The 21,985-nt window shown below is 43.1% G+C and overlaps 1 protein-coding gene across 3 annotated transcripts; it reads right to left on the bottom strand.

Annotated features, from left to right (window-relative positions):
* Nucleotides 1-995: 995 nt before the first annotated feature.
* Nucleotides 996-21,689, bottom strand: CYSLTR1 (cysteinyl leukotriene receptor 1). 3 transcript variants are annotated; one of them, XM_081848134.1, is made up of 4 exons: nucleotides 21,245-21,688; nucleotides 19,764-19,868; nucleotides 3,296-3,380; nucleotides 996-2,052 (listed from the first exon to the last, which is right to left on the bottom strand). In XM_081848134.1, exon 4 carries the CDS (start codon nucleotides 2,033-2,035, stop codon nucleotides 998-1,000), a length of 1,038 nt encoding a protein of 345 aa, XP_081704260.1. In that variant the 5' UTR covers nucleotides 2,036-2,052; nucleotides 3,296-3,380; nucleotides 19,764-19,868; nucleotides 21,245-21,688; the 3' UTR covers nucleotides 996-997. The 3 variants fall into 3 exon arrangements, with proteins under 3 accessions (XP_081704260.1, XP_081704259.1, XP_081704261.1); XM_081848133.1 differs by lacking the exon at nucleotides 19,764-19,868 and having other exon boundaries at nucleotides 21,245-21,687; XM_081848135.1 differs by lacking the exons at nucleotides 3,296-3,380; nucleotides 19,764-19,868 and having other exon boundaries at nucleotides 21,245-21,689.
* Between the last annotated feature and the right edge of the window lie 296 nt (nucleotides 21,690-21,985).

Below are 21,985 nucleotides of genomic sequence, written 5' to 3'. Positions count from 1 at the left end.
GGAGACTGCTGTTGTGTTCAGGCATCTGGTTGGCCACAATGAGGACAGGATGCTGGCCTGGATGGGCCACTGGCCTTATCCAACAGGGGTCTTAGGTTCCTATACCTATTCCCTTTCCCATTCTCCAGAGGACCTTTAGCCTTCTTCACCCAATTATAGCTATGATCTTTCTGAGAATCAGATCACTAGGATGTGATAGTGACTTTGCAACACTTAAGAATTAATTCATTTCCCTTAATTTGGAGAGAATCTTGTGGTTGGTTAAGTGTTACTGGGAACTGTAACTCAGTGAGGGGTAAACTACAGTGACCAGATTTTTGGGGAGTGGGTGGAATGTGTGTACTTCAAAAGTGCTGTGTGTCCCTTTATCTTAGAACAAGCAGTATCTAGCCATTGTTTACTCTTTAGCATTGCCTCCACAAGGCCACTTGTTTGCAAGTCAAGCTGTAAAGGACACAAATGCTTGTGCACAAGTAGTCCAGGATGTATTGATTGATTGATTGATTGATTGATTGCTTACTTGCAATGCAAAGTTACTGGGCAACTGTGAGACAGCCACTATCTTTCAGCCTAATCTACCTTGGACTCGCATAGCTGTCAATATTTCCCTTTTTTAAAGGGAAATTCCCTTATTCTGAATAGGATTCCTGGCAAGAAAAGGGAAAAGTTGACAGCTATGCCTTGGAGGTTTGCTCTGTAGATAAAACAGAAGGAGGAGAGAGAACCATGTACACTTCCTTGAGCTTGGAGAAAAGGTGGGACATAAATGTGGCAAATAAATATGACAAATCATCCCACACATCTGCTAAACCAACAACACACATGGGATAATGCAGCTCAGATTGGTATGACTGCTACAAAGGTATCTGAAGGACACCAGAGGTCATGCCAGTTCCAGGTTGCCCTGCACCATCATGTTCATAACTTAAGAGATAGCAGTGTGCCAGCTCTTTTGGCTTCCCACCCTGCCAGGATTTTCTGGTAGCTTCTGCAAAGGCTATAAGCCCATCTCTTCTTGTGCCTTCCCATTAGCTGGCTGCTCCTCAAAGTTCTTTAAGGACATCTTGAACTTGTGTGCCTGTGACACACTGGAGGCCGACCCCTTTCGGAAAGTAGAAATCCTTTTGCGAAAGTTGCCTCCAGAGAAGAAATAGAGAAGTGGGTCGAAGCAGCAATTGAAAGCTGCCAGGGAAAGCGTTATCACCACAGATTTCTGCATGTAGAGGGTATCCTCATGACGCGAATCCCCTTTCATCAGGAAATGAATATGGACTGTGCGTTGGACATGATAGGGAGCGAAGCTCAAGAGGAAGGTCAAGGTGACAATGACAATCATCCAGATGGCTTTCCGGCGGGCTGCTTCTTTTTTTTGCAGGGAATTTTTCAGCAAGGTTCTTATGATCATGGTGTAGCAGGCGGCGATGGTGATGAAGGGAATGATGAAGCCAATAAATAATGCAATATAATGGAGGACCACCAGCTTCAGCACCTGATTTTCTTGTGGGGGCTCAAAGCACTTAGTCTTGTTGCTCGAACTGTCCAGGTATGAGCCGCTCAGCAGAAATGGCATGCTCGTCAGTGTCACGAAGATCCAAATGGCTCCGCATACCAGCACGGCTTTCTTCCGAGTTACAAACCTGAGGTTTTGCATGGGGAAAACTATGGCAATGCAGCGGAAGAAGCTCATGGCCGTCATGAACATGATGCTGCAGTACAAGTTGACGTACATGGCGTAGGAGCTGATCCGGCATAGGAAGTCACCAAAGAACCAGTTGCCCTTGTGGACATAGTATACCACACGCAGAGGCAGTGTGCACACAAACAACAGGTCTGAAGTAGCAAGGTTGAGCATGTATATCTGGAAGGCTGTTTTCTCCTGGAATGTTCTTATAAGGACACACAGCACAAAGCCATTTCCTAATAAGCCCAACACTGAGATTATAGAGTACGTCGTAGGGTACACTTGACTCCGGAATTCATCAATGGTGTCAGTGCATGTCGTCACGTTGCTCTGCATATTTTCGCCACGAGTCATCAAATTGAACTCAGATCCTGCAGTGGGGTTGGAGTGGGAGAAAAGGAAAGGGAAACAGAATTAGTGTGGTGTTTTTATACAACTTTTGCAACTGCTGAAAGAGATGGCTTTACAGGGCTCCCAGTGAGCTAGTAAGCTGCAAATTAATAATCGGATCTGAGACATCAGTTATTTGAGCAAGCTGGTTAGAGATATTATTTCAGTGACCTCTGGATGTGAAGAAGTTAGGGAGAATTGTGAAACCATTATTCAACAACAAGCTGAATAATCAGATCGATCAATCAATTAAACATCTGGTGGTTTCAAAAGCTACCCCCTTTGTTTAAATGTTGCACTTAAGAAAATGCAGCAAATTAAAATAATTCTAATTACTTGAGCACATGTCCTTATATGAGCTTCACCTTAAAAGAAGCATTTTCTTCCATGTGTGGAGAAGAAATTTAATTCAAAATGAAGCTTAGTCTTCCATTTCAAACTATTGCTTCTGTAATATGTGAAGGTGTCCATATTTAATTATTAATTTAATAATTGAGCAAAATTCAGGCATTTTATTGATGATGAATGGTCACAGGGCAGGGCTGAATTGCTCTTTGAAACCTGCTTTTGGACCAGTGAATTATACCAAAACTGGTTCTGTTCTGAGTTGCAAATCTGCTAAGCGAGTTTGAGCAATTGTCCAACAAGTTGGGAAAGGGAAATTTTTACATTTTAATGGAAACCTACACAATTCACATTTTCTTAAAGAAATAGTTTTAAAAATACACAAAGTTAAGCACAGCTATCCATCAGAATTTGCACATTTCTCAATTTTGCAATGCAGATCTCTAAACGCAAAATGTACAAAAATAGGGGAAAGTGTATATTAACAACACACACTTTGCTTAACTTTCAAAAATGCATTGTATTAGGGAAAATATTATTTGCAAAAAGGTGTATATTAGACAAAATTGCATACAAAAATGTGCTTATGGGGAGAGATGCATGCTAAAATGCTCATGAGTTTCCATAATGAAATCTAGCAAACCGAACTTGAGACTGGAAAAATGAGAAATTGAGAGCAATTTAAATGGACAGAGGCCAGAACTTACATATTCATCTATCCCAGAAGATTCCCTGGACAGAATCTCATGCATTCAGCCTTGTATCCTGCGCAGTTATCTGCCTATTCACTATTTCTGTTGGCATGGCAGATGATATGATTACCAGAAGGGGGCGATCCTGCTTAAAGAGAGGACTGCTTTACCAAGGAAAAGAACTTACTGTATCCTTTTTCCTTGAGTGGCTGGCTCTGTTGGGAAGGCTTTAATACTAGCAGCTAGCTTTCCTGCACTGACAAACTGGGAACCTGATAAAATGGAAAACAGATAAAAGTGTCTGATTTTGCCTTGTGCGCAGATTTTTCCACCACACAGTTTACTGGGAGTGGGGGAGTAAGCTGCATTGAAAATAGCAGGACTCACTTCTGCATAAAGATGTTTAAGGCTTTATTGGAAACCTGTTATCCATGTGCACCAGTTGGGATTGCAGAGCTGAAAATCAGAACACACTGGCCTGTGCCGTCATCCAGGGGGCGAAAGTCCACTGGGAAGTTAAACCCCCTGCCTCCCAGGAAGAATATCACAGCAAGGGGAAGATCAGCCTGGGCCCAGCTATTGGCCAAAGAAGCGCCAGCACCAAAGAGCTTGCTCCCTCACCCCTTGCCAGACAGAACACTTGTAAGAATTTGGTGACTAAGAGCTGGTTCCTTGAATATTCATTTTTCCTCCTCCCTCCCAATTTCCATTTCTTTTATGTTGAGACTTTTAGACTGTGCAACCTGAGACCATTGACCTTCTTATTACTGAGAGTTACTGATACATGCAGAAACCATTTGAGGTGCATCTGATATGTGTGCAAACGTGCACATCACAGTGAACCTGGAAATGATCTGAAAACATCACAGAAAGGGAGCAGGGGTGCTTTGGCACAACCTTTTTACAATCGCCAGGCACATTCTTGGAAGGTGTTTTGGTGATTGTAAAAGGGTCACACCAAATCAGCTCTGGGAAGCAGCGGTAGTGGTTGAAGCAGGGGGAAGGGAGGGAGGAGGTGGACAAGCAGTGGTGGTGGGATAGTGGCAGAGGGAATACAAGCAAACAGCGACGGGATGGTGGGGGAGATGGGGGGCACAGTGTGTAGCGACACTATTTTTCATAGAAATAAGGCACTGCCAATAACGCCCTTACTCCAGACTTTATGCACCATTTCAAAGAAATCAGATGAAGGCTTGCACAGGCAGAAGCCAAACCAAAACCACAAGCTGCCATTAGAAGTAAGGGTGCATCTACTTAGACATGACCCAATGTATTTATCTCTAATTGTTATGCTACTTGGGGAAATGAAAATAGTGATCCTGTACAGGCTTACTCAGAAGTATGTCCTATCAAGTTCAATGTGATTCCCCCCCCCCCCCGGTAAGTTTGGGCAGAATTGCTGCCCATGAAGGGAAGGCAGCTGGGCATTCTGATTCTCTGTGTTCTCAACACAACACACATTCTCAAAGGGAGAACTGGGTTTTGACAGAGGTAGCATCATCTGAGATGCATTGCCTGCACCAGTCCTAGAATGGTCACACATCACAGAGGTACAATTACTCTGCACCACCACTTTGGGCCCTTCCATTATTGCATCATGTTCTTGACATAATGATAGTGCACTGGTAGTGGATTTATTCTGCTTTAGTTTGTTCTGTGATGCTTCCCCAATGCTACTCCTGATAGCTCAGTTGGTTAGAGCGTGGTGCTCATAATGCCAAGGTTGCAGGTTTGATCCCTGTATGGGCAGCGGCGTATTCCTGCATTGCAGGGGGTTGGACTAGAAGATCCTCAGGATCCCTTCCATCTTCACAATTCTATGATTACAGTCTGGATAGGCTATAGCACAACCAGAGCAGATCAGAAATAAATCAGAATGTTTGTGGCCTGTGAGGGGGACTGAAGCAGTCACCTTGGGGGGCAGGATTCCGTGGGCACACCCCGCCCTTGTAGCCGCTGGGGTTGCTTGGCAGCAGCTTTTGGCAAGGTCTTGTGGAAATCTCATGAGACCTCACCAGAAGCCACCACTGCACAACCCCAGTACGTGAGGCTTCAGCAGAGGCAAGGCAGCTCCTTCCTGTTTTGCCTCAGGCGGCTAAACAGGATGGACCATCTCATTTGTGATATAAAAAGTAATGGGATTTCTGCAGGAAGTTATATGATATGCATTGGCTGGAAATGAGGCAATGTGAATAACCCAAAACCTTTGCAGGCACAAACAGTATTGAAAGCAGAGTTGCATGGGGCCACCCCAAGAGCATCACGGACACAAATCATCATGAGTGTGCAGTAAAAAAAAAAAAAAAAAAAGGATGTCTGGAGAGGCCTTGTTGCAAAATTTCAGAGTGTGTACCCAAAGTCAAACAAAATCTGCCTTTTTGAAAGAGAGGAAACAATTGCTCTGACCACAATGCAACCTGGGAATTCCTCGCCGGAATTCCTGTTTCTGCTTGTAGTTATGCATTTCTTGGAGGATACCCAGAGCATTACTTTGAAAAGGAGTGGCTCTGGAACCTAGTCATTCCCCCCCTAGAATATCATTTGGTCTGAGAGATCTCCCGCCCAGTCCTAGAAATCTTGAGTGATGACTTGGGGGGGGGGGTCACTCAGAGGCTCAATGGGATTGTATCATACCGTAGTTAGGCTGAGGAAGGCTGTAGCCAGGTGAGCTGTGTGCCTACTCGGTCTGCTGTTCAGGTGATGGGCAACTTCAAGGCTTCTGTTCTCATTATTTAGGGTTCTTTATATTTGGACCTGGACTTTGACAGCCATTCCAGAGCATTGCTGTCTCTGAAGTAGGGGAAAGGAGCATAGCTCAGTGGTAGAGCACCTGCTTTGCATGCAGAAGACCCCCCCCCCCCAGTTTAATCCCTGACATCTCCAGGTAGGGCCAGGAGTGAACCCTGCCTGAAATCCTGGACAGCTTCTGCCAGTCAGTGTAGAGAATACTAAGCTAGATGGACCCAAAGTCTAAAATAGTCTATAGCAGCTTCCTATGTTCTTACGTGCAATGACAAACCTAGACAGCATCTTGAAAAGTAGAGACATCACCTTGCCAACAAAGGTCCGTATAGTAAAAGCTATGGTTTTCCCAGTAGTGATGTATGGAAGTGAGAGCTAGACCATCAAGAAGGCTGATCGCCGAAGAATTGATGCTTTTGAATTATGGTGCTGGATGGGACTCTTGAGAGTCCCATGGACTGCAAGAAGATCAAACCTATCCATTCTGAAGGAAACCAGCCCTGAGTGCTCACTGGAAGGACAGATCCTGAAGCTGAGGCTCTAATACTTTGGCCACCTCATGAGAAGAGAAGACTCTGGAAAAGACCCTGATGTTGGGAAAGATGGAGGGCACAAGGAGAAGGGGATGACAGAGGACGAGATGGTTGGATAGTGTTCTTGAAGCTACCAGCATGAGTTTGACCAAACTGCGGGAGGCAGTGGAAGACAGGAGTGCCCAGCATGCTCTGCTCCATGGGGTCATGAAGAATCGGACACGACTAAACGACTAAACAACAACAACAAATGTTCTTATGTAAAGTAGGACAGATGCCCCCACCCCCAGCCAAGTCCTGGGGCTGTTAAAATGATACAGGTCTGAACTGTGACAAGATATGACTCAAATTAAGTCTGAGATTCAGTAAATTTGCATAAACCACCCTAGATTTTATCAGGAACTTATCTAGGGGGGGAAAACTACAAAACATTTCCTGGTAGTTTTAAAAACCTTCCTGGCTCCACTCACTAAGTGGAGCATTTTACCATATCATAATTTATTTCTGCTAGTTAATTTCCACATGTTAACTGATATCATCTGGTCATTATTATTGTTGTTATCTGCAGCCTGATTTTATTTTTGTAACTTAGTTTTAAACTCTGATATAAGCCCACTGTGTTCTTCACTTTGAAGCAGAGGATAATAAATATCTTTTACAATGAAGCTAAAACAATTTTCATACCAGTGGTTAATAATAAAGTATTTGGTGATTTATACAAAGAATAGAAATGAAGGAGAAGAATTATAACTAAGAGCAGAACAATAAAAAGAACCATCTTTATGGGTGGTCAAAGTGACTTCTAATATAAATATTAGATTGGACTGAGCTGGGGAGTGGGAGAGAGGTGACAGACAGGTGAGAAGTTGGGTCCAGTGTGGATGCACTGGTGTATAGAATCCAGTGCTCCTACTGGATCAGCTGCATTATTTGAGATAGCCCCATTCTGTCCCACTTAAGCCCCATCCAGGTAAGCTGCAGTGATGCCCATGTTAGGAGAGTGGTTCTGTGGCTCAAGGTATGCAAAGTTCTGGCCAAAATGACAGAGGGAGGGAAATGTCCCTGGAGCTGTTCTTGAAAATGTTTACTTGAGAAAATAACTTGCAACAACTGTAAATCCTTTCAGTGGGAAAGCATGCCCAGAAACATGTGTAGCCTCCTCCCATGTCTATAACTGTCCATGCCTATGATGTGAAATTCAGTTGCTGTTTATGTCTTTGGTGGCCTCGATCCAACAAACATAGAAGCTGAATCATATATCAGAGGCTTTTCAAGCATCCTCTCAGTAGGCTATGTGCCCTTTGCCCCTGAGATTCCACAGAACTTGAGCACTCTCTGAAACCTCTTCCCAATCAGCCTATAAATTTGCAAGCAGGACAGGCCGTGTGAAGGTTAACAGGCTTTCTGGTTTTCTCAGAGGAGAAGAGGGATATGACATGGAAGAAATTTTAGAAGTGGGAGAGTAGGAACATTTATGCAGCCAGAGCTGATAAATGGACTAAAAACTTGTCTCTTCTTCTATGCAAGTCACCCTGAAGAGCCACTACTTGGCAGTAGAGGCTGATCCATTAGGGTGAATGGGACATCTCAGTTAGTCCTCAGCAAGCTCCTCCCACCTGCTTGCCTTATCTATAACCAGTCCAGTACTGCCTGCCAGCTTCCTCCTCCGTAGTCTTTGTGTAGCCAGCCTTTATGGACAGAGACAATTCACTAGGATTAGTTGGGCCTGCCTGTCATTGGCCCCGGCTCCGCCTACTCTTGGCATTTTACCAATCCCAATAGGCACTAGGCACTTGTGCCTGAGATGGTTGTCATTTTCACCACTCAGGAAGTTCACATTCAGCTGTTCAAAGGCAGAGCAATTCTGTTTCTCAAAGTACTTCCCAACAAATGGAGGCATGGTCTGTGCATCTTTGTCTGGGTGGCCTATATAGAATTAGAGAGTTGTAAATAACCTGTAAGTCACCAGGTTTGGACCTATGCTAGTTGCTTCATTTTCCACACCCAAATCTTGTCTGAATGAATGAATTCATGTGATGGCCTCTGAGGCAGACGCATGAATACCTACGTTCTGGAAACAGTGGTTGCCATATGCCCTCTTTTTCCAGGACACGCTCTTTTCTTCATGGGTATTTAAAACGAGAGTCGGCACAGCTATCAATAGTTAAAAGTAGAAGTTGTCAGATGTGCCCTCTTTTTTGCTCTTCAAAATATGGCAACCCTATTTCCACAAAAGGGATCTTGGAAATCAACCAGCCCTAGCCCTTTGCTCAGTGTAGGACCTGCAATTCAAAATGCAGCTATGTCATCCCTGGCAGATGGTCCAGCATCTCCTTAAATTCCTCCAGTGAAGGAGGGCTCAACACCTCCCAGGGGCAGTGTTAAGTTGTGGGTGAACTTATCAGACAACACAGCGATTCTTCAAACAGCTCTTGTTTATTCACAGGCCAGAACAAAACTGAACTGAAGGGTTCAGTCAGCCTGCTTATATAGCGCTCCAGTACAACGTAACAGTAACAATTTTCTAAAACTATCCAATCACTGAACGTCACTTTCGATCCCTTATTTGCATAACTATCTACAGTATCCCCCTGCTGGCCCAGGGTGAGAACTTCAGTACAAAACAGGCAGTTGGCTCCAGTGCTGAACAGCTCATAGCTAAGTACTTGACAGACTTGGGGCGCAAACTCATGACACAATTTTGCATAAAATCTCCACATGCTAATTTATATCTATAGAAGCAAATTTAAGTTGACTTTCAGAGGGGAACAGCATTCTGGTCTTTGTTGTCAGGGCTTAGTCTGAGTAACAGGGTGCCAATGGGATGTAGCTCAGCACACTATGTGTGGATCAGGCCCTCTGCTCTACGAGTAGCAGACTTCAGTAAATGGTGCCCTGTGCAATGCCAGGTAAGGGGGCACTGTGTTTTGGGAAGGAGATGCAAGGTTCTGGGAGGGTCCTAGAGCCCTATCACCTGCCTCCGAAAGCTGGGAAAGTGCTAACTAGTCTTTGAGAAGGAGGAAGGAGGTTTCTAGGACTCTGTCAGAGCCTCACACTTCCTTCCCAAAGCACAATGCCTCAGCAACCTGGGTTTGAAACAGTGCCCCCTTGGCTCAGAACTGGGTGCATGGACACCACTGGCACAGCCCCCAATCTGCCCCTGGCCATACCAACAATGTATTGGAAATAACTACTTCTTAGTACTAAAAGAAGTCCTGTTCATCATCTAACCTCACTCCTCTCTCACACACACTCTTATACATATTATTTGCACACACTTATCTTTCCTAATCCTATGCATCTCTTGCAAGGGTGTAGAACTTCAGGCACAGGGAGCAAATGTGGACCCTCAAGCTACTCTTTCTAGCCCTCGGCATTCCCTCCCTAAGCACAACCCGTCTCCCTAAGCCACACCCCTCACCATCCCTGCTCTGCACCTTCCTTGGCCTGGGATGTCTCCTTGAACTCTGATCATGTCTCTTGTCTACCTATATAGAAGAGAGAGAGAGAGAGAGAGAGAGAGAGAAACAGAAAAACCAGGACTCTGCTCCACAACAATATTTAGCCAAATTATATATATGGTTATTTATTTAACAAAATTGCTACACCACTTGATTGCAGTAAAACCGCTAAGCACTTTACAGGAAGTATTAAAACTGTCAACATGAAAAGCAACAAAAATAAATTAAAGATAAATAAAGATAAATAAAATTAGCAGCAAGAAAGGCTAAAGCACGTCAACATCTGCCTGGGTGAATAGGCTTGCATAAGCAAAATGTTTAAAGCAGGCACAGAAAAGAGTGCAGTGAAGGCTCCTGCCTCACATCTACAGGCAGGCAGTGTGACCTGCCACACTAAAAGACCAATTTCTTACAACTGCGGAATGAGTGGCACCTGTATCAGGGCTAGTTTTGCAGATCAAAGGGGTCGAGTGGGCACATATGGGCCAAGGCAATGCTGCAAGTACACATGAAGGGCTTTGTTATACCAACAGCAACACCTTGAATGTGGTCCTGAAATGAATCGGGAACCAGTGCAGATCTCCAAGCAGAGGTGTTATATGCCGAAAGGTTCTTACTTCTGTCAGCAACCGTGGCTCAGCGTTGTGCACTAACTGCATTTTCCAGATTAAGTGAAACCTCTCACACTGTGGAGATTTCAGCCAATGGATCCCACAGTGTTTGAAGGATGCTTTTAATATTTATAATTTTTTAAGGTGATTTCCATTAAAAGAAATAAAGTGATACAGAAAAAGGAGGAAAAGTGAACAACAAATATACATATAAAAGTGAAAATATACAAAAAAGCGAGCAATATATGACATTCCCATGCATTTTTGAATAAATTGGTATAGTGTTATTGTCCTAGCAGTGGCGTAGCGTGGGTTGTCAGCACCCGAGGCAAGGCAAGTAATTTGCGCCCCCTAACCCGTGGATTTGCGCCCCCTAACCCTAACCCCCAGATGTTGCGCCCGGTGCGGCCGGCCCCCCCTGCACCCCCATGCTACGCCACTGTGTCCTAGTGCTTATGTAAATGCTAATAGCCTACTACATTTTGTATAAATTCATTCCAAATGTTATCGTATTTATCCATACAGAGTCTGCACCGATAAGCAATCCGTTCATAAATTGCCAGTGATGTCATATCAATCCATTGATTGAAGGAGTATCATATCTTTCTTTTTCCAGTTCCTCAATATCAATATCTTGGCTTCCTCAATATCAATATCTTGGCCACCATTAGGGCACGGGAAATCCACTTCCATTGTCCCGTTGATAATTTCCAAACTGCAGGTATATAGTTCAATAAAAGATTCTCTGCTGAAAGATTTAACTTTTTCTGCACAGTCATAGTTACCCAGTGCAGAACTTTCTCTCAAAACTTGTTAAGTAAAGAACACTGTACGAACATGTGTTTCAGAGAGGCATTGTCCTTGCCACATCTCCAACACTGAGCTATCTTAGCTAACCCTTTTTTATACAGCCATAAAGGGGTCCAATAAACTCTAAATATTATTTTCTATTGCATTAGTCCTAATTTTAAAACTAATTACACCTTAGGTATTGAAGCTAATACATTTTCCCACTATCTGGGTAATAATGAAAGTTCCAATCATCTTTTACCATCTGTATATTGAACTTAAGGTAAAGGTAAAGGGACCCCTGGCTGACTCTGGGGTTGCGGCACTCATCTCGCTTTACTGGCCGAGGGAGCCGAGTACAGCTTCCGGGTCATGTGGCCAGCATGACTAAGCTGCTTCTCGTGAACCAGAGAAGTGCACGGAAACGCCGTTTACCTTCCCGCCGGAGCAGTACCTAATTATCTACTTGCACTTTGATGTGCTTTCGAACGGCTCAAACACACTTGTTGTAATAGATGTTGTAATTGAAGATATTGCCATTGGGCTGCATCTGATAGACAATATTTTTGTCTTAAAATAGCAAAAGTATAAAATTCCATCTTCCCCATCTATCAGTTGGTGCAATGCCAATACACCTGCTTTCCTCCAATTTTTCCATATTACCATCTTTTTTGCAATGCTTAGTGTGGGGTTTCACCACAGAGTAAGTTTAGCATGTGAAAATGGATCAAATTTGTTTTTATTAGCTAATATATTCCATATTGGGACGCGGGTGGCGCTGTGGGTTGCCCACATTGGAAAATTAGGGCCAACAGTGGGATTCCTAAATTTAGTACTTGACAGTAGGTAAGCATAGCAATATAATTCCAAATTTGGGATTTCAAAAGAGTCTTCTTTAATTTGTAGCTTCATTTTCTGCAAGGATATTCTTGATGTTGCTGAGCCCCAAAGGCATTTTCTAAACAAGGAATTTATTTCTTTTTAATATGATCTAGATATAAAAACCCAGTTTTTATAGTCCTCTCAGAATACAAATGAATCTGGGAATAATATTCATTTTGAGTGTTAGAAGGGTGGTGTCTAACTGCACGTATTAACTTACCGTATATACTTGAATATAAGCTGACTTTTTCAGCACATTTTTAATGCTGAAAAAGCCCCCCTCAGCTTATACTCGAGTGAGGCGGGCTGCAGCGGTGGAGAGATGAGTGGCCTGAAAGGAGCCCTTTCTTGCTGCTGGTCCTGCTGGCGCTGCCCGCCTCTCACAATGGCAGGCACAGGAGCCGCAGTTGGGAGAGGCACTGTGCTGCACTGTGCCTCTCCCAATCACAGCTCCTATGTCTGCTCTTGTGAGTGGTAGAGGCAGCGGTGGAGGGACAAGCGGCCCGAAAGGAGCCCTTTCAGGCTGCTTGTTCTTCCTCCTCCGCTGCTGCCACCACCTGGTTTGTGGTGTGGTGAACTGGCTTATACTCGAGTCAATAACTTTTCCCAGTTTTTTGTGCTAAAATTAGGTGCCTCGGCTTATATTCGGGTTGGCTTATACTCAAGTATATACGGTAGATATCTTTGGTGGTGGAGCTATGAAAGCTACTCTACATTATCTGTTCTCTGGTTCCATTTATATGAGGCCATTTTTATGGCCTCATAAAAATCAGTGGAATTTCTAGATAATGATAACAAAAATCATACAAACGACAGCTAACTTTTCTTCGGTTGCAGTGATAGGAAGTGTTTTAATGTGAAGGCAAACACCTTCTTCTCCCAGATAGTTTTCCAGTAAAGATACTGTGGTCGTCTAGGGCTTTTACTGGCTAGGAGGGTTTGTAAGGTTTCAGCTCGGAAGAGGTTTCCAACTTCCATCAGTCCCAGCCAGCATGACCAATGGTTAGGGATAATGGGAGTTGTAATCAGTACTTTTTTTAAAAGGAAAAAGAAAAAAAGGTGCTAGTACTCACCATGAAGTCATTGCAGCAAGTGCCACACATGGGGTGTGTGTGTCGGTATTGGGTACCTTTGAATACCCCCAGAAAAAAGCACTGGTATCACATCATCTAGAGGGCTACATGTTAAGTTGTGGGTGAACATATAAGACGACACAGCGATTCTTCAAACAGCTCTTGTTTATTCACAGGCCAGAACAGAACTGAAGGGTTCAGCCAGCCTGCTTACATAGAGCTCCACTAGAACGTAACAGTAAACATTTTCTGTAACTATCCAATCACTGAACGTCATTTTCGATCCCTTGTTTGCATATATGGACCTGAACTATCTACAGTATCCCCCTGCTGGCCCAGGGTGAGAACTTCAGTACATAACACTACAGGTGTCCCAGTCTCCCATCATTATGTTAAAGGCAATAGCTGTTCTCATTGTGCACCTGCCAGCAACTGGTATTCAGTGGTATTGTGTCACAGTGGAGTCCTGCAAACATGGAAGTTCCAAATTGCCCTCATAATGAGTAATCACTGATTGAGGATAGGGTCTGTCTCAGTGGGGGGGGGGGGGGCTGGGGCTCCCCACACATTGTTCGACTACAACTCCCATCAGACCCAGCCAGAATGAGGGCTGACATTCTGATGCCAATGGCATTGTGTAGATACTGTGGGGAAAAAATGCAAGCATCAGCACCCATCCCATAATAAACACCTTTCTGCTTTTCATGCAGAAGGTCCCAGGTTCAATCCCTGACATTTATTTATTATTTATTTATTTTCTATATCGCCCTATAACAGAAGGTCTCAGGGTGTTTCACATAAAGGATTACATACATAAAATCAAAATACAAACGACAACCCAATAGAACCCCCTAAAAAGAGTTAGCATTTTAAAAAGGGTATAGGATGTAGATCAGGTCAGGCAAAGGCCTGGTTAAAAAGGAACATTTTTGCCTGGCGCCTAAAGGTGTATAATGAAGGCACCAGGCGAACTTCCCTGGGGAGAGCATTCCACAGATGGGGAGCCACTGCAGAGAAGGCCCGTTCTCATGTTGCCACCCTCCTGACTTCTTGAGGAGGGAGCACACGAAGAAGGGGACATCTCCTGGTATGTATTTATAAAAATACAATTTCGTTTTAAAAAATGGTTTACAACAATTACACACACACACACAAATCAAAACCACTTTTAAAAAACCAAATACCGTAAAAACCAACCAGATCACCAACTAACTATTAACAAAAGTGCCCACCTGAATTGCCTGCATAAGCATGGCACTAAAGAAAAGTGTTCTGCAAATATTTAAAGGTCAAGGCAGAAAATGCCTGCCTAGTTTGTATAGGAGGAGCATTCCACAGAGCTGGGTCAATGACCATATAAACTCAATTTCATGTCAGTATCACGTGAGCCTCGCCAATTCAGTGCACAGCCAGCATTGCTCCCATACAAGATCATAGAGATTGAGCTGGGATATTAGGCTTCAGGAGGTCCCTAAGAAATCTTGGACCAAAGTTATTTAGGGTTTTGTACATTAATACAAGGGTCTTGAACCTGGCTCAGAAGTGCAGATTTTTTAACAATGGTGACGCATATTGTTGACCACGTTACCCCATCGGCATTATGGCTGCTGCATTCTGCACCAGCAAGTGCTTCTGCACTGGTTCCAAGGGCAGTCCCACATAGAGCACATTCCAGTAATCCAGCCTTGCAATTAGCAGCCCACAAACCACAGTGGTCAGGCTATCCATGCCCAGATATGTCTGCAGCTGGCAAACCAGGCAAAGATAGTAAAAGGTGCTCCTGACACAGAGGACATGTGGGCAGTGAGTGTATACAGGAGTACCCCCAAGCTACATACCTGCTCCTTCAGAGGGAGCACATTCTCATACAGAATGGGTAACTTGCCTGTCTCCCGCACATGGGAACCACCAACTCAAAGAGCATTCATCTTCCCAGGATTTATTGTTTATACCACAGTTTTTGCCAATAAGGTGGGATTTGGAAAAACCTCTATGTGAAATCTTATCAATTGCTTCTGGCAATCTGTGGGCTCATCCACACTTCTGCTTATCACATGCCTAGAAAGCACAGCCCAGTGGTTTTCCACTTGATCCATGCTTTCTAGGCACAGATCCAAGCGGTTTCCTTCTTGCCCCGTTCCTTTCTGAGGGAAAACCTGCTCTTTAGCTCTAAACTGGAGCAAACGTCAATCTGGAGGAAACCTGAATTGCTGTTTGCTCTGAATGAGTGCTAAAGTGCTGTTTCCCCGCCAGGGAAAGCAGTGGGGCAAAAGGAAGTGTGGATAAGCCCAAGTGTCAACAATACTGAACTAGATGGACTAGTGGTCAGACTTTATGTAAGACGGTTTCCTAAGTTCATGTAAGAGGAACTTGTCCTTCACATGCCTTTCTGAGGAACTAACTTGCTTCTTGGGGAAATGCACTCGGTTATTACCGAAAAAAAGGGACAAGTTCAAGCCTAAATTTCAACATACTCAAGTCTCATGGGCTGTTTCAATGGGAGAGTTAAACATGGGTGCATATAATTATATATATATAATTGTGGGATGGATTGTTCTAAAGATTTCTTCCTGGGCAAATTTTAATCCCCTGTAGAGCCCTGCATAATCAATATCAGGAATGAAGTAATCATGTCTGCCAGCCGCACCTCCTTGAACACTTTGCATGCATAGCTTCTTTATCTATATCTATACTTTTTTGCATCCAATGCACCAAAATCAAAAGCACTACAAACTCAGTTAAAGTTGTACCATAACAGAACAAAAATACAGATACTGTATTAACTGAATGTCAGTAACTCATGATAAACCCTCACAAAGGAGGGGCTTGGAAGGAATGATGTGATTTTTACACCACATAATTTGCAATGTAGACATCACACAATCCATCACGTTGGACGTTGGTATCCATGTACACCTGCCCTCCTTACAGATGCTATAACTTAATGCAAGGGTCCAGGACTAGCAGGCACAACCACAATCCCACTTCATTATACCATCTGCACCCGGCTTCAAGGGATGAAAAGATGGCAAGCTATTTACCCAGATCTTTCTTCCCTTCAAAGCTCTTTTAATGCAAAAAGCATGCACACCCCCACCAAACAAAGGCAGTGGTGGTTGGGACCCATGGTGATGGGGGGTTTATCCATACTTCCACTTATCCTTCTGGTTTCCCCCAGGGAAAACTGCTCTTTAGCACTCAGTTGGAGCAAATGGCAATTCGAGTTTTCTCTAGTTTAGGGCTAAAGGGTGGGTTTTCCCTGGAAAAGATGCAGGGCAAGTGGAAAATTTATTGGACTTGTGCTTTCTAGGAATGGGACAAACGGAAGTGTGGATGAGCCCTGGTAGTGCAGAAAGCAGAGATGCCAACAGTAGCTGGAGGCAGTGCCAATGAAAAATAGAGCCAACTAACTCTAGTTTTGCCTTTGTCGTACTGAGCTCTAAAACAGGAATACTGAAACTTAAGAGGAGGAAGTTGACATCCAGTGCCACCCTCTGGAGTGAATGTAAGAACAGCAGACAGGTGGAGGCTGGCTGAGATTGATGGGCCTATTTGCCTAACAAATCAGCCTCCAGGTGTTACAAAAAGATACCTCTGCACATCTCCTTCCACATCCTTGCTATTTTCAGAATGTTTACAGGAGTGCTAAAAGGAGACATCATTTTTTTATATTTCCAACTTGATTCTCCAAGCACCTCTGTTTTTCTATTTCTGATGTTCCTAAGGTCTATGAATATAAGAAGAAAGGGACTACTATAACCACAGCTGAATGGTAATATAGAATCATAGAATCATAGAGTTGGAAGAGACCACAAGGGCCATCGAGTCCAACCCCCTGCCAAGCAGGAAACACCATCAGAGCACTCCTGACATATGGTTGTCAAGCCTTTGAAGAGCTTTCCATCTGTTTGATATATGATTTCTACTACGGTGGGGAGTTTCCCTTCGACAAAGTGTAGGATCATGGCAATGAAAATAATGAATAGAGTTGGGGCAATAACACAACCCCATTTAACACCTGATCCCACTGTGAATGGTTCACTTTGAGAGCCATTGTTATCTGTGATTGTTGCTATTCATATTATCATGGAGGAGCCGAATGATGTTTACAAATTTATCTGGGCAGCCAATTTTCAGAAGGACAGTCCACAGGGCATTACGATTTAGTGTTGAAAGCTTTAGTCAGGTCAATAAACGCCATATACAGGAGTTGGTTTTGCTCTCTGCATTTTTCTTGAAGCTGTCGAGCGGTGAAAATCATGTCCACTGTCCCCCTTGAAGGCCGAAAACCATTTTGGGATTCAGGAAGGGTGACCTCGGATATTGGTAAGAGATGGTTTGCTAAGATCCTTGCAATAATTTTGTCAGCCGCAGCTAATAGAGAGATACCTCAATAGTTTCCACAATCAGTTCTGTCACCTTTTTTTAAGAGATTGATAATTTTGGCATCCCTAAAGTCTGCTGGGATTTCTTCTCTTTCCCAGATTTTTTTGATGAGCTTGTGAAGTTGTGGTGTAAGTTCAATTCTGTCCACTTTGAAGATTTTGGCAGGTATCACATCAGGTCCACTGGCTTTGTTGTTTTCCAATTGGTTAATAGCTGTATACAACTCGCCCAGATTTGGAGATACTGCAAGCTCATCTCTAATTTGTTTTGGGGAAATTTGTGAGAGGACCTCAGCAGCTACGGGGGAGTTGTGGTTAAGGAGATGTTGATAATGTTCTTTCCAGCACAGTGCAATAGCTTCTTTATCTTTAAGAAGTGTGATACCGTCTGCTGAGCGTAGGGGGCATATGCCATGATTTATTGGCCCATAGATGGTCTTTGTGGCTTTAAAGAAACTCTGTGCATCATGAGTGCCGGCTAAGTGCTGGATCTCTTGAGCTTTTTTTATCCTGCTTATCGACGGTCAGCTTCAGAATCTGCTGCATTGGTGGAGGGAATAATTGGATCATTATAGGGTTGCCATACGTCCTGAATTTCCTGGACATACATGGAATACTGCAGTCGAAAGTAGTTTCCTGGCAGAAATCAGCCAAATGCCTGGGAAAATCCGGACATACGGCAACCAATGTCGCTAGTGTCCCCCCCCCCTGCGTTTTCCTCAAAAATAGCTTTAAAATGTCCAGTTTCTTTCCGATTTTGCAAGAACAACTCAACAACTTTTCTGACCAGATTTTCACTTTTTGAAATATGGCAACCCTACATTACAGAAAGTTAAACCTGTAGTTGCTGGTTTTTTAAAAATAATTATTTATTGGAATGTCGTAAAGTGGATACTCAAAGTGCTTAAGGAACAACATTAGAATGTACGCTAATGATGGTTTTAAAATTGAGACTTCTTCAGCAACCACAACAATGATGTTTTGGGTATACTGAACTCAGCAGTGTCTTTACAGGAAAGGTTGGTTCAGACAGACACTGGTGATGTAATGATGATAATGTCTCATTGCAACATATGATGTTGCAGTGCCCTGTGGTGTCTCACTTTTGGCCAGAAACAGCTTTTTGTATTAACTTCCTTTTGGAAATATCTTTGATATCCACAGAAGTTCACATACTTTTAAACTAGATTCCTATGATGTAGGAACTCACAGACGAGTCATTGCGGTTGCAAAGAGACTTATACTTCAAGGTTGTATTGCACTGCTCTTTCTAAATTTGAATGGATTTATTTTAATCATTAATCTTGGACCTATGGACAGCTTATATTCTTGTATATATTTAAATTATGGTGGTTGGATTATTATTATCTTTTCTTGATGGAATATTCTTCTTGGTAATGGGAGCCAACATTGCTTCTTTCACCACCCCCTTGTGTTATATTTTAAATAACCAGTATTAAAATCATTAAAAATAATGACAACAACCCAATTCTCCAAGTGTTGTTGCTTATGTAGGCAAAACTGTATCACCTCCTCCACACAGAAGGAAGACACTGGGCAGCCTGTACACACTGTACATTCATGCTCTACATTTAAAGCAGCATCATACCACTTTAAGCAGTCATCAGTTCCCCAAGGAATTCTGGGAGCTGTGGCTTCTTAAAGGTGGTAAGAGTTGTTAGGAGACACCTGTTCCCCTCACAGAGCTACAATTTGCAGAGCGGTTTAACAACCACTCCCTCTTCACTGAGAATTCTGGGAACTTGTTTTCAGTGATTTACCTCCACAGTCCCTTGAACCCCTCCCTAAATTTGGCCCAGAAGGACTAGAGAACCCTCCAGAGCAAATTTAGGGGTGATAGTGAGGTGACAGCATGGAGAAGGCATTGTTCAACATAAGCCTTACCATTAGCTGAGTGAGATTATTTGATGCAACTCTATTAGAAAAACAACAGATGTCCTTGCTATTTATGAGCAACTCTGTTAAGTCTCATGTGAAGCAAAAAAAAAATGAAGAATGACAGTCCGCTTGCTAAGCAAGTACCACTGGGAATTATCACTCTAGTGCAATTGGTACATGCAGAGAAAAAGATGGTTATGTGCTTCTCACTTCCTCCATCAATGGAAAGTTCTGGGCCAATTCTAACTGGCCTGGTTTCCTTTGGGTGAGAGAGACTTACACTGGCTTTGTTCCAGTTGCCTCATTTGTGGATCCACAAATAGAGCAGATGTAGGTACAAAAAGGCAGTCCTGCTATGCAACAGATCCGCTGGTCCACATTAGATCTGGAGAAAGATCAATATGGGAATAGCTCCAGCCAAGTGCCATGGGTACCACATCCAAACACACCAAGATCCCCAACTCCCAGGAAACCATGTCTTAATTAATAAGACTCCCTGATGAAACATCCATTGACAAGTATGTGCAGCTCCTTCACTTCTTGCCTTGCCTTGGAGACACCTAGTGTCACAGCTTTGCAGGTTCAATCCCTTGCATTTTCAGGTTGTGCTGGGGACCAGTAATCTTACCTCTGTATCATGACTGCTTCCTGGGTTCCCATGATTATTCTGAACTATGGACTAGTAAGGTGCTTAATATAAGGGTTTATCCATACTTACCCTTAGCCCTGTGTTTTCCAGACACACGTTTGCACATTAATGCTCTGTGTCTAGGCACTCTCTTTCCCCCCCACCATGGCGCTTTCCCCACAAAAGCACAGTCTTCAAAGCAGAAGCACACCAAATGGAAATTTGGGTTTTCCACGGATTGCTGTTTGCTCTGATTCAGCAGTAAAGAGCGGGTTTTCTTGGGGAAGGCTCCAGAGCAAAAAAGAAAGTAAGCAAGAAAAAAGAAAAGTGCTCAGACACAGAGCTTTAAAGCATGGATAAACCATTAAGAGTGGTTGAGCAGAAGCCATAACAATATGGGTCACAGGACACTATACATTTAAAGCACCATTATACCACTTTAAACAGCCACAACTTTCCTCAAATAATCCTGTAAAACGTAGTTTGTCAGGTGCACAGAGAGTTGTTCAGAGAGCTGCGATTTCCCTGACTTCTCTGGGGGAAGGTGTGACTGTTATATGAGTGTAGTATTTGGTGTGACATTTGAATGCCTTAAATGCATGGTGTAGATGCTGTGAAGCTAGTGAATAGTTGTAATCATGTAGTAAATCTCAGGCATTCTGATATCTAGGCATGAAAGTCTCACATGGTTTTGTCAAGATGAAGATCCCAGCACGATAAAGGTGCACATTTCAATTGTCTTATCATAGCTCAGTCAGAAATGGCAGTTAATAATTGTTCTGGTAATGAGCTTCTCTTCCTCCTCCGATAACACGGAGAAAAAACAAACATAGGGAAAGCCTTGGTCATTCAGCTAAGATTGAAAAGATTTCTGCTTTATGAATACCTTGCTTGTTGCATCACTCAGAGTTTCACATATCAGCTGTCATATGACAGGAAGGGTTTATGGCACAGGTCTGTTTATATATATTGCAAGAGCAAACTACAGAGAGGCAACATAACCACTGCACAAATCAGCCCTGGCTGCGAAGCCTTTTAGAAGACTATACAACAAATTTGCTAACATAAATTTACATTCCTTGACTTTTTAACATACCAAAACTTACATGCAAAGTCTCAGGCTGGCTACTTACAAGCTTTTCTTCATCATCAAGGAAAGTGGATAATTCCGGTGAAGAATTCTTGCGCTAAATGTATCACAAATCAAGTAGCAAAAACTGAGATACTGAAAGCAGTTGCTTCTGATTGCAGGCAGATCAGTTCCTTCTTTTAGAAAGAGGAAAAGGTGTATCCTGTCTTCTGAAGAAAAATGCTGATGAAAAGTTGACTAAATCTCTGAGGCTTACAGGAAAGCAAAAGCATTTGAAATGCAATAGATGTTCTGCTGCTGCTTGTATCCCAGCTGCCTTAACAGACCCTTTCTGCTCCACTGCCTGGAGCATAACGTTTAAAAAGAAAACCTGCAAAGGTCCCACCCCAGATTCTTTGGCAAGGGAGGGGCTAAGTCCTCCCTAGTTGGTAAAAATGCAAATAAGCCCACTATGAACTGTTTGATTAACCAAGCCCTGTTTCTTCTTTTTCAAAAAACAGGAATTATAATACTATGTGTCCTTAGTAAACAGAAAGATGTTGCGCTTGTATGCCTTATACTGTATGCTCGTTCCTTGCTTTTAATTGTTGTTCCATTTGTTATTGTGGTTACTACTACTTCCACAGTGTGGGAGTTACAAAAATGGTCACAGTTATGCTATCTTAAGATAGAGAGCACTGATTATACAGGGATAAATACTGCAAGTGGGCTCAGACTGAAAAATCTGGGTTGAGGCAGACTTATTAAGCCAGCTCATGAAAGAACATGTCAATTGCTAGGGTTC

The sequence above is a fragment of the Podarcis erhardii genome, assembly GCF_964252035.2.
Source record: "Podarcis erhardii genome assembly, chromosome: Z".
Classification (NCBI taxonomy): domain Eukaryota; kingdom Metazoa; phylum Chordata; class Lepidosauria; order Squamata; family Lacertidae; genus Podarcis; species Podarcis erhardii.
Note: the sequence above shows the minus strand (reverse complement) of the source record. Positions and strands in the feature narration are given on the sequence as shown.

Bases quoted from the DNA above. Each gene is read 5' to 3' on its own strand.
- CYSLTR1 (XM_081848135.1), bottom strand. From the start codon at position 2,035: ATGACTCGTGGCGAAAATATGCAGAGCAACGTGACGACATGCACTGAC.